General features: G+C 43.2%; 1 protein-coding gene across 1 annotated transcript; it reads right to left on the bottom strand.

The window, feature by feature from the left end:
• Positions 1–68: 68 nt before the first annotated feature.
• On the bottom strand, positions 69–10,527 carry cap1 (Cap1 CAP, adenylate cyclase-associated protein 1). Its single transcript, NM_001140084.1, is given in 13 exon segments — positions 69–1,338; positions 1,445–1,588; positions 1,783–1,865; positions 1,949–2,072; positions 2,995–3,170; positions 4,685–4,862; positions 5,350–5,455; positions 5,600–5,685; positions 6,056–6,199; positions 6,545–6,622; positions 6,756–6,856; positions 7,108–7,209; positions 10,445–10,527. Coding segments are annotated over 12 exon segments (1,404 nt in total). The 5' UTR covers positions 7,208–7,209; positions 10,445–10,527; the 3' UTR covers positions 69–1,254.
• Between the last annotated feature and the right edge of the window lie 2,702 nt (positions 10,528–13,229).

Below are 13,229 nucleotides of genomic sequence, written 5' to 3'. Positions count from 1 at the left end.
CATCACACGAATCCCCCCCGCATTCCATATTTCGCCTGAAGCAGATCGAGAAAAAAATCACCCAAGACTGATTTCTTATAATTATTTTATTGCAACATTTGTCTTCCTCCAGTACTGATGAGCAAAATGTTGATTCTTGACCCAAATAAAGAGGCAAAAGAAACTCCACAGAGCATGTCCGCTACAACAGGATAACCACAGATGTAGACGAGTGGCTAGGTGGGTTGATGTGTAGGTGATGGCGACAGTGGAGTTAAGACAACTCTAGCATTAAAAAGAAATGTCTATACAGATCATTACAACAGTCATTCAGAGCTTAAGGGAGGTAACCCAAACTTAGTCAATAATGATTCTTCTAGAGTATGTTTGTCTTGTCTATCTCTAGAACCACTCACTTCCAGCTTTTGCTGAAGTGAAGTCACACTCACCACATACTTCCCTCTTTCTTTGCCACCATTCACCTCCATATGTCTCAATAATATGGAATGTTCATTTAAAATGCTAAAGGGAATGTCTTGGGAACTAAACTTTTTTATTTTTCAATATTCTTTTCAGCATTTTGATTGTATTTCTTTTTTTAAAGACAGTGATCCTGCACACAACTCGTCATTTCACCAATTTAAGAGCAATGACATCTCATAGTTAATCAATCCCTATGAAATGTTAATAACATCGTCAAAGTTGGAAGTGATAGCATTGTCATCTGTAAAGAGGGGTTGGTTGTACATGTGCTTCACGGATGAATTGCATAAATGAAACAAACCGCCGACCCCTAAAACACCTGCCCCCCCTGACCAGAGGGGAAACGGAAACCCTATTAAATGATTGGTTGAAGGAGACAGGAAGCATAGCCTGATAGGCATAGGAGTTAAAACCACAGAGAAGGTGTGATAAATAAACATAATAGCGGGAGCCAGGCTTCTATCATTTGCTGGAATGTACAGATCAAATCAGAAATGATCCTGGTTGTTGGCAAACTCATTTGAATGCGCTCACTGGCCATGAGGATAACCAAATCGAATAACATGCTGCTCCCTGCAATTGGCTGAAGGAACGCTCCAGATAAAGCAAGCAGTCCTCTCATTGGCTGAAGGAAGAAACAGCTAAAGCTGTGATTGGCAGATAGGGAGAAAAAAAAATGTTGGGCTAGGTTGGCATCTCAGTCTACTTTGTGGTTTGGTTAGCTGGTTGGTCGGTCTATCAGTCAGGTAGGCATTTGCAAAGGGGAGGCTGTTACGAGTGCTGGCTGCCCCTCTATCCAGCGATCTCGGTACAAGTGGTGACTAGCTTCTTGCCATCCCAGACAGTCTTGAACTGCTCAGGAACAGGGATCTCAGTCTGAGAGAGACAAAGGAGAAAATGTTAGTTTATCATCAACATAACACGTATTACTATGTCATATAATGCCACTAGACGCCCCAAATTCCCCCATAGATGTACTTACATAGTCTCCGTCTTTACCAGGTACCAGCACGTTCATCTCTGAGCTCTTGGCGCTGACGATCTCACACTCCAGCGAATCTTTGCTCAGGTACACGTGGCAACCGTCAGTCTTGTTGATGGAGATGGTGGGCACCTTGCCCAAGACCTGAACACACCAGAATGTCACGTCCACATAGTCACAAATAGAGACTTTTAATATGTAAATGGTAATGAGACAAAAGCTGATATGATCTTCTGTTGTCACCGTTGTGCGATAAGGCCATGTCTACTGCCTTTTAATGACCAGGCCTTTTCACACCGTGTCCATTTCCACATGAATCACATTTTAGAAATACACACCTGGACCTTGACATCCCTGCAGTTGATAACCTCGATAATGCCCACAACATCGTCAAAGACCAGGCCCAGTTTCTTACAGTTGTCTGCAAGAAAGGAATCATATAAACAAATGCCCTTCGTTGACCTTTTCATTTGTTCACGCGCAGGAACATGGGTCTGCCCTTACCTAAAGTGATGGAGTTTATCTTGCCCTTGATCTGCAGGGTGCTGTTGTTACACTTGAAGGCGTAGACCACTTGCTTGAGCTCTGTGTCGCTGATCACCAGGCCCTGGGCACCCTCCTGGTTCTCCTATAGGTCATCACACAGGAGGGAGAGTGGTTAGGGAGAAAATATACTGGCTTGGGGCTGTCATGATCAGTGCGTGCTAAACCCGTGCATTCAGTTTTCAGCAGCAAACCAACAGTCCACTTATCATGAGTTCACTGTAGTGGAAACTCTGCTTATATAGTAGATATTTTGATAGTACAAATATTTATAAACCACTGGCCTTACTATGACCCATATAAAGTCTTTAGAATTGGGTGCACCAAGTAAACCACATGGAGTTATGCACACCACTGTTTGGAAACACTTCCATGTTGCATATGTTGGGAAACACAGCTAAGTCCTTAAAAGTAACTGTCCATTGTTTCCAGATTTGTATGAAAAATGACCAATCATTTATTAAAATATGATTCAAATAGTCTTCCAACAATGGTAATTAAGTAGGTTAAAAAGCACCTTTCGGTGTTGGGATGTGTGGGCGTACCCCAAAAACAGAACGGTATGGGCGTATAACGGTGATAAAAATATTAACGCGAGTAGACCGCTGATTGGCCAGCTCATACTCTTCACAAGGATGACATCATCCTCTGAGGAAATAGCATTTGTTTTTGAAGGTTTGTTTCAAATATTTCTATTATTTTTTCTCCAATTTATGCTTTGGCCACAGATACAAGTATAGGATGAGTCAACAACATTATTTGGATATGAATTAACAAAATAAGAACTTAAAAAGTGAGATATTCACTGGACAGTTACTTTAAGGGGCTGTGGAGAGAGAACATTGCCAAGAAGAACCTTTTTCCTATAGGAGGAACTGACTGTCAGAGAAGCAGATGTGGTGCACTGATGAAGCTCTCTGGGCCTGTTTGTCAGTCTCTGTTTCTCTCTGGCTCTACCATCCATGCCCCCACTGCTGAAGCTACACTACTTTTCCAATCCAGCTCACCACTTTCCACTTTTTGCCATCAAGCTCCAGAACGGGGGGCAGCTTGCGAGAGGCGGCGGCGGCGACAGCCGGCTTGGAGGTAGTGAAGGGCTTGGGCCCTGTGCGCACCGGGCCGGTCTGAGTCCTCAGGTTGGGGTTCTTGTGAGTCATCTGGTCTTTGGGCACGTGCTTCAGGCCTTGGGACATAAAGTAATAAAGGTACGAGAGGGGGAACACAAACATTTACATTTTAGTCATTTACCAGATGCTATTATTAGAGTAACATACAGTAAGATCGTTGAGACAGTTAAAAAATAAAAAAAAATATTATATATATATATATATATATATATATATATATATATATATTTTACCTTTATTTAACTAGGCTAGTCAGTTAAGAACAAATTCTTATTTTCAATGACGGCCTAGGAACAGTGGGTTAACTGCCTTGTTCAGGGGCAGAACGACAGATTTCTTACCTTGTCAGCTCGGGGATTCGATCTTGCAACTTTTTCGGTTACTAGTCCAACGCTCTAACCACTAGGCTACCCTGCCGCCCACATGGTGGTACTGTGCTGGTAGACAAGGAGAAATGCCCTCCTGTACTCCCTGTTCACCCACAACTGCGTGGCCAAACACGACCCCAACACCACCATTAAGTTTGCTGATGACAACAGTGGGAGGCCTGATCACCGACAATGATGAGACAGCCTATAGGGAAGTCAGAGACCTGGCAGTGTGGTATGAGGACAACATCTCCCTCAAATGTGAGCTGATCGTGGACTACAGGAAAAGGAGGGCTGAACAGGCCCCCATTAACGTCAACGGGTCTGAAGTGGAGCGGGTCGAGAGTGTCAAGTTCCTTGGTGTCCACATCACCAACAAACTATCATGGTCCAAACACATCAAGACAGTTGTGAAGCGGGCACGACAACACCTTTTCCCCCCTCAGGAGACTGAAAAGATTTGGCATGAGTCCCAAAATCCTCAAAAAGTTCTACAGCTGCACCATCGAGAGCATCCTGACCGGTTGCAGCACCGCCTGGTATGACGACTGATCGGCATCCGACCGTAATTTGCTACAGGGGGTAGTGCGTACGGCCCAGTACATCACTGGGGCAAAGCTTCCTGCCATCCAGGACCTATATACTAGGCGGTGTCAGAGGAAAGCCCATAAAATTATCAGACACTTCAGTCACCCAAGTCAGACTGTTCTCTCTGCTACCACACGGCAAGCGGTACCGGAACACCAAGTCTAGGACCAAAAGGCTCCTTAACAGCTTCTACCCCCAAGCAATAAGACCTCTGAACAATTAATCAAATCGCCCCCCCTCCCTTTATTTTTACACTGCTGCTATAAGCTGTTTATTATCTATGCAAAGTCACTTTATAAATGACCTCTAACTTGTACCCCCGCACATTGACTCGGTACTGGTACACCCTGTATATAGCCTCGTTATTGAGAGTAGGCTGTCATTGTAAATAAGAATTTGATCTTAACTGACTTGCCTAGTTAAATAAAAAAGTAATGTCCTTGTGTTTGTATTTTTTTACATATTACACCTGTTCTATTCAGCTCATCAAATTTGGTTTACATAACGGGTGGCCCTGGACAATGAATCTAAGGGCTGGGGTTCTCAAAGTACTTCTTAATCAATTGAGCTTCTGAATCTTGAGAACTTTTGAGGATTCATTATTCAACACCTACCCTTGGTGACGTCAGCTCCCTTGTTGAGGGAAGCGAAGAGGGCGTTACGGGTGTCTGGTCCCTGTTCTCCGCTGCCGCCAGACGACCCGCTGAAGTCCATGGGAGGGGGAGGAGGTCCGGGGGGAGGAGGACCGGCACGGGGAGGAGGAGGAGCTGCAGAGGCCGAGGCTACTGGACCCTGGGATGGACAAAAACACACAGCACATTGGTTATACACATGCCTCGACATGGTCGTTTCCTGCTCTTAACAACTTGGTCTAATTCAATAAGGCACAATTGTTTGAATTGTGCAGATAGGAAAGGGCTGACGCGTAACAAACACATCGGTGGTTTTACCTTTGCCCTCTTATCACACAAAGCCTTCTTGTTGCACAACATTTGACAACCGAGTGCGACGTTTAGTTCTGTGCTGATAGAAAAGTCAAACAGAGCCCAGTCTGACGATTCCATATTCCACATGACAGATCTTCATGCATGTTGGATAAACATAATTAGAACCTTTCTATACGGAAACGTTCCACTTCCCTAAATAAGCCGTTGTCATTATTTTAGTCGTATGGTAACGGTTAGGATCACCCCCCCAGCACTACGTCTGTTGAAGCTGATGAAGTGTAGCCGTCCTGTACTGACATGAGGAGAGAGATAGTAAAGTTAAAGGGACTTACACTCTTGCTCCAGGCCAGTCCGGTGGTGTGGTGCTGTTTGATGTAGTTCTGCAGCTCAGTCCAGATAGACAGGTAGGCCTTCACCCAGTCCACATGCTTCTGGTCCCTAAGGTGTAGGACACAAGGCAATTGAATTGAACACAACAGGAGGGAGACCAAAAGATGAAGAAAACATACAGTATCGAACTATGAGAGTGTGGAGCTTAACTACATAGGAGTTAAGTTAAAGGACAGACAGCAGAGTCCTTACTTCTCCTTGTAGTCCTTGAGAACCCGGTTGGTGTAGAACTGGGCAGCATCCTGCATCTCCTTCACATAGGGACCTGGCTTTGGAGCCTGGAAGAGTAAGCGCATCATAAGAACATTGCAGGAGAGTTCTTGCTCTTCAAACAGTGTGATGGCTTACAATGGTTTTTAATGTTGCTTCCACTGGCATACCAAGGTCTAGGTTTGCCTTTGTCTGTTATTCATCAGATTACAATGCAGAAGGTCTCATTAATATTCATTCATCAAAATGATAATTATAATTCCATAGTTTTAACAATGATGCACTGTTACTAGACGAACTTTGTTAAAATTTCACTGCCAAAAAAACGTCTCAGACTTCTACAGAATGAAAGACGTGTTTGTTTCCGGCAACTATACACTGCCCACACACACACTGGTGGCGGTGGCAATGTCAAGCCCCTCCTCTCCCTTCCCTCACCATGGCGACCCAGCCGAGGGCAGGCACGCTCTCGCTGACGGCCGAGAGGTGGTTGAAGAGGGGCGAGGAGCGGTTCTGCTCGCGGAAAGTCTGCACCTGCTGGATCACTTTGGAGACGGGGGCCAGGAGAGCAGTCAAGGATGCCTATAGAGGGAAAATAACCATGGCTTAAATCATAACATCCTAGAGATGCAAAGAAACAAATGTGTTTGTGCCTGATGACATAATTTTATATAATCGAAGTGTCAGCCAGGGTGGAATCGCATGAGTAAAAAGGCAATGAATTACATGAGGCAAGAAACATTTAGGGAAACCATGCTATGGCATTGGAATTAGTTGACCCAATTGCTACACTGCTGATTCATTGCCAAATCATCCGTTAATGAGACAATTACAGTATATCCACTGTTCAGTTGATCTAAGGACTTATTCTGCTGAAAAGTGTCATGTTGAGGGTCAAGGGGATTGATGATGGATGAACCAACTCACATCAGAGGGTTTCTGGGAGCAGGAGGAGGTGACCAGGAGCTGTCTCTGACAGGAGAACGCCTGCTTCATCATGTCCGCCTGAGAGAGGCGGGGAGAAATTAGAAAAGATCCAGGTTTGGTTAATTGTATCCTACACGTCCACTGATAAGCATGACAGGAGACGTGATGAGCATTCCTAGCCAGCTTTTCCCTCTAGTGCAATTCAACTTACATGCTTCTGGACATCGCCCCCTATCTGCTGGCTGAGGGTCATGTACTGGCCAACAGATCCGGTGATGATGCCATCATAGGCCTCCACGTACGCTGCCACAACTGCAAGGAATGGGTGGCAACAGGGAGAAAAGTCAGATACCAACGTTTATGGGTTATGTTTGTTCTGCTTGTGAGTCATGTTTTAATTTTACCTCCATTATCTAAGACAAAACAAACTATGATAACTGGTACTGTGGACGGTTCTTTAGCATTATTAGGACCTGGACTCGCAATTCCATCTCAGTCTTTCCATGATTTCTAGCATTCATGTTCGTGTAAAATGGGCTACAATATGGAAAACTCCAGGTTACCTCCATCGCCTCCTGCAGAGCCACCTCCATCGCCCGACACGGCCTCCAGACGACCCACAGCCACCTCCAGCCGCTGCACCAGACTTGCCAACTCTGCCATTCCTGGGGAGAGACGACACATCAGCTGAGGGGGTTCAGTGGTCACTGCTTGTTTACTGACAACGTATCACTAGCTGTCATTGACAGCAAGTGGGTTTGACTGCAGAATTAGTGACGGGGACATTCTCCCCCACCATTTGGCTGCTCATTTAAAGTTTAAGTTGCATTAGTAGGCCTACTTGTCTCGGCATGTTAGCCTATAGCTTGTCATTCCGTCAAGTCATACACTGTCTATTAAAAATAGGCAGCCTACAGCAATTTTGCCAATAAAATCTGAGATTGTGGCCATAGATACAACTGAACAACAAAAAAATGAGGAAGATTTAACCTTTTTTTTTTTTTTTTTACTTTAACCCAACTTGTGGTTATAAAAAATAATAATAAAAAAATAAAAAGAGGCCTGGAATGGGTTTGGGGGACATGTCAAGACCTGCTGAGTACAGGTATGCAGGTAATAAGACAGCCCTTCCCTCTCTGATATTCCCATTCCCCAATACCCGACCCATATTACATGAAAGTAACCACTCATATATTCTCAACAACAGTCCTCTGTGTTGACAAAGTGTTAGATCTCTACTGTTGTGAAATGCCCTTGCACGACCCCCCCCCCCCCAGGACTAGAGGCTGACATCGCATAACAGAAACCAGATCCCCTGTTCATCTGAGTGAGTGTCAGGTACTGTCACCTGAGTGGAAACACAAAAGACCTCACCTCATTAATGACAGTGGATCCATGTCGCTCTATTCTGCTGGGATAATCCCCTCACCATTCACTTTCCCAGAGGAAAATGTTGCTTGTGACATAGGGCGGGGTATGCTAAATGCCACCAAATGATTCAATGGCTTTTGATTTGGTTGGAGAGGAACCTTTGAGCCTCTAATTCAAGGTCTTGTTCATGTTTGAGAAAAACATGCAGGCCCACTTGTTTTATGGGGAGCAGATGACAACGGCAATAAGCAGACACCATGACATTAACCATTAACTTCACTAGGGTAGGGGGCAGCATTCGGAATTCTGGATGAAAAGCGTGCCCAAATTAAACTGCCTGGTACTCGGGCCCAGAAGGTAGGATATGCATATTATTAGTAGATTTGGATAGAAAACACTGACGTTTCTAAAACTGTTTGAATGATGTTTGTGAGTATAACAGAACTCATATGGCAGGCAAAAACCTGAAAAAAAAATCCAACCAGGAAGTGGGAAATCTGAGGCTTGTAGTTTTTTCAAGTGATTGCCTTCACAGTATACAGTGACTTAGGGTTCATTTTGCACTTCCTAAGGCTTCCACTAGATGTCAACAGTCTTTAGATCGTTGTTTCAGGATTCTACAGTTAACAGAGAGCGAACGAGAAGGCCGGGAAGTTGGTGACTCAGAAAATAATATGACTTCAGTGGCGCACATTCACGTGAGAGATAGCTGTGTTCTATTACATTTCTGAAGACATTGGAATCGTCCGGTTGGAATATTATTGAAGATCTATGTTAAAAAGGCCCTAAAGATTGATGCTATACATCGTTTGACATGTTTCTACGAACGTAAATAAAACTTTTGACTTTTCGTCGTGAACTTTTCAGCGCACTTCCTACATTTGGAGTAGCTTACTGAACGCGCAAACAAAAAGGAGGTATTTGGACATAAATGGACTTTATCGAACAAAACAACATTTATTGTGGACCTGGGATTCCTGGGAATGCATTCTGATGAAGATCAAAGGTAAGTGAATATTTATAATGCTATTTATGATTTTAGATGACTCAAATGGCGGGTATCTGTATTGCCTGCTGTTTTCTGAGCACTGTACTCAGGTCAGCCAGACAGGTGTGGAGGTAATTTATGATGTTTTTATGTATGCAGTCACAGCCAAAATGTCCCCATGGGGATAGACATCTCTGCACACCATACCTATCCTTGACCTACATGTATGGGCTAGGCCTGTGCTTGGAAGATTGGGTCCACCAGCCCTCATATAGCCCGAGTTCAACTTTTCTTTTACTTCCTTGTTGCAATGTCAGTGCCATGCCTCAACCTAGGCCTGCTCCTGTGGTTAAAGTAGGATGGGTCAACTTTTATTGCTTATATGGACAGTTAGAAAACAGTGCTTAAAGTGCACTTGGAAAGTAGGAAGTAGTCTTATTGCAAACTCCAGCAAAACATCTGTTTTCCAAAGGCAGTGCATGTTTCAAGCGTATTGTATTATTCAAGGGCCCTCTAAGCACATTGGCAATGCCACATTGTTTCCCCTTTCAGCATGGATCAGGAACTATGAATGATGGATTGAAGTAGGTTAGCTACACATTTCGCCAACAGCCTCGGCGTAGAGCGCGCTTAAGGTGCGTTCAGACATAAAGGGAAAGGCACTTAGGCGCAGTCTGCTGTGTGTTCTAGTCTGGGATAAAAATAAATAATAGAAAACAGGTCATTTCTGCTTTAGTGAGGAATAAGTAGGGCAAATATACCCCGGCGTCTTGCGCCTACCGGTATCCAGAGCCATACAGTTTTTGGGATGCCCAATGTTCCATCTAGCTATCATCGCTAGGTAGCTAACGAAGCACTGCTAATCTTTACAAACCGATGACAATGATATTGGGACTCGGCCGAGGTAGTTAGCTATAGCTACCAAGCAACAACGAAACAACTAAGGTTAGTTGTGGCTTATTCATTATGCCGATTATGTTGCAAAACGTTTCTCAAACGGAAGCAAACGAAACGGGGATGAATCTACCTGAATTTGTCCAATAGAAAGTCTAGCTTTGTTTCGTTCGGTTCGTAAACTGTAACGTTAACGGTTTATGTAATGAATACACCATTTTATATGAAAAAGGTTGTTTAGCAAAGTTAACAACTACCAGTTAACGATTTATTCAGGCAGATAGAGTCCCGAATTCGACCAAAATACTAATGGGCAAAAATACTCCCGTCCCTCTGTTTAGGCATTTCCTGTATTTTCTTGCACACCCCTCCCTTGTTGCACTAGTCTGCAAAAATGAATAAATTCACATCTGGATTGAAATATTAAATACATCAAAATACTGCAACCATGGAATAAATGTCTTGTTACTACAAATTGACATCAGCCAGCAATCTACCTAGCATCACGCTAAATCATAATTTCTGAACGATCAATGCAATGGAGTCAGAGGCGCATTATGACACGGACTAGTGTGCACTTTAAGACAATTTAGGAGGAGTAATATAAGGTAGCATATGCCCGAAGAGTTATAAAACGTCATCCTTACCTGCTAACTTGGACAAGCAGCACTGATTAGGTATTTAATCACCGTCTATGGGAGAGTGCCGAGCTAGCGGACTGACTGCTCTGCCTATTCTTCCTGTATGAGTGTAGCAGTTCCCAGCTGTCACCGCGCGGCGTTTCCGCCCTTATTCGCGCAACCATTCCTTTCCCTTATAAGGAGAAGAGAGTGAAGATAACTGAAAGACAACACAAAACATCTTCCTTCCTCCTCTTCTGAAGTAAACATGTCCTCCCACTTTCTGGTCTCAGTTGCAATTCACAATATCTGTCATTGTTCCAAACACAGTATGTCCCGATGCCCTATAACTGTGATACATTGCTCACTATATCATACTGTATATCAGCGTCTGGTTGTAGGGTAGGCCTACTGATGTGACGTCCATACTCACTCTACCCCTCAGCCTCACCACAACTTGACAGTCAGCACAATTTGGGGCCAGTTTTGAGTACCTATATAATGGAGGGGGTTCAGTCAACCACACGTGCTTGATTAATGATCTTGCCAGTGAGACCTGAAGGATTGTGCTAGCTCCCTGGTCAGAAGCAATGCCTAGGCTTTATATCAGCGGGCTAACACAGTCTTGTGGTGTACAGACAACCGAGTTCAAACCCAGACGGTCACATTGGTGCTGTGACCTGGATTCAGTCAGTTGATGCCGCCAATAACAGGTCATTGTGGAGAGGAGACCTGCAGAGTGATGACCAACCTTGTCTTTAACCTGAAGAGGTCAGGTCTAAACTCAGAAGGCATTGAGATAATCAGCTTTATTTTGAAATGTTTTTTTTTTTTAATTGGCCAACAGCCTTGTTGAACCCGGTTGCAAACCCAGTCAACCAGAAACACACATCCAGATTATAAATCCCCACTGCCCTTCTCAGCATAGGCTGCCATTAGTAATGGCCATCAAATATATTTATTCAGTGTCACAGCCAGTCACCTGACAGTGAAAGGCTGCCATTAATTAATTGATTTGCTTGGTGTTAGTATTTTCATGGGTGGCAAGCAATTGGTTAATAAACATTTGTTGCAAGTGGTGTGTGAAATAGTTCTCGTCTGAATACTTCTCTGTTGAGTTGCTGTTTCAGATGAGGGGATCGCAACACACAACCGAAATAATGGCAGTGTTTGCGAGCATTACCCAGTGGTGGAAAAATAACCCAATTGTCATAGTTAAAGTAAAGATACCTTAATAGAAAGTTAAAGTAAAAGTCAGCCAGTAAAATACTACTTGAGTAAGTCTAAAAGTATTTGGTTTTAAATATACTTAAGTATCAAAGTAAATGTAATTGCTAAAATATACTTAAAATGTAAAGTATAAATCATTTAAAATTCCTTATATTAAGCAAAGCAGACAGCACCATTTTCTTGTTTTCAAAATGTATGGATAGCCAGAGGCACACACTCCAACACTCAGACATTATTTAAAAAATATTCATGTGTTCTCTTGATTAGTGCTTGAATTTGACCATTTTCCTGTCCTGCTAAGCAATCAAAATGTAATGAGTACTTTTGGGTGTCAGGGAAAATGTATGTAATAAAAAGTACATTCTTTTCTTTAGGAATTATTATTTAACTAGGCAAGTCAGAACAAGAACAAATTCTTATTTACAATGACGGCCAAACCCGGACGACGCTGGGCCAATTGTCCCTGTGCTATGGGACTCCTAATCACGGAGGATGTGATGTAGCGAAGTAAAAGTTGTCAAAAATATAAATAGTAAAGTACAGATACCCCCAAAAAACGACTTAAGTAGAACTTAAGTATTTTTACCCCACTGGCATTAGCGACTATGCAAACTGACTGATCTACAAATCCCCTTGCATCCAAATAACTCATTGTACATCAGTCAGTCCATCCATCCATTTAGTCAGTGATCAGACTGTGGCATTGATACTCTCAAGCACCAATGTTTGTTAGTCCACCATTCAATCTCTGATGTGAGTTAGATTTAAAGACATGCATGCTCTGGAACTTTGGCAGCTACTTCATTTTTTATTTATTTTTTCTCTCTAAACCTCTGGGTTGAATGTGTCAATGTGAAGTTCCTACAGGCATAATCTCTGAGCAGAATTACTGTTTAACCTTAAATTTGCCAATAAATACCTAGTTTGAAAGCAAATGTTTTTCTGGAAGCCGTTTCCCCAACATGGACCAGCCCCCTAGCAATTTGAGTTCTAGCTAATGAGCTTCAGCCTCTCACCATTTGAGTGACAGCTAGTAAGATGCAGCAGAATGAGAGAGAGTGAGCAATGTTGTGGTGCACACATCTGCACATACTGTATGTGACAGTACATTTTTGCGGACCACTTTTGGCTAGTGAGCGCTACATTCAGAACTACTGGCTAAAGAGTATACAAAAGTAATAGATCATCTCTATCGCATTACTGACTGGGTATTCAAAGCTGTTAAGTCAACACTTAGTGGTGAGGTGATTAGACAGACTTACACACTGCACCCGGTCTAGTCTATAGAGAGATCAAAGTCAAGCAGGCGGAATAACATTAATGAGACCAAAGGCGGCCATCATCATCTAAGATGGCTTCATCTCATCAATTAGTGTTATGGCGCACTAAAGGGGAACAACAGTCCGTAATGGTCAGCAATAAAAGAGAATGAAATCTGTAAGTGGCAACAGAATAGATAGCTGTGTAGTAGTGTATGCCATTACAGCAGCATTTCCCAAACTCGATCCTCTGGACCCTAAGGGGGGCATGTTTTGGTTTTTGCCCTAACACTTCACAGCTGATTCAAATGAGCAAAGCTCGA

Source organism: Salmo salar, chromosome 14 (genome assembly GCF_965601325.2).
Source record: "Salmo salar chromosome 14, fSalSal1, whole genome shotgun sequence".
In the NCBI taxonomy this organism is placed as follows: Eukaryota; Metazoa; Chordata; class Actinopteri; order Salmoniformes; family Salmonidae; genus Salmo; species Salmo salar.
This window is presented reverse-complemented; position numbering and strand designations above follow the sequence as displayed.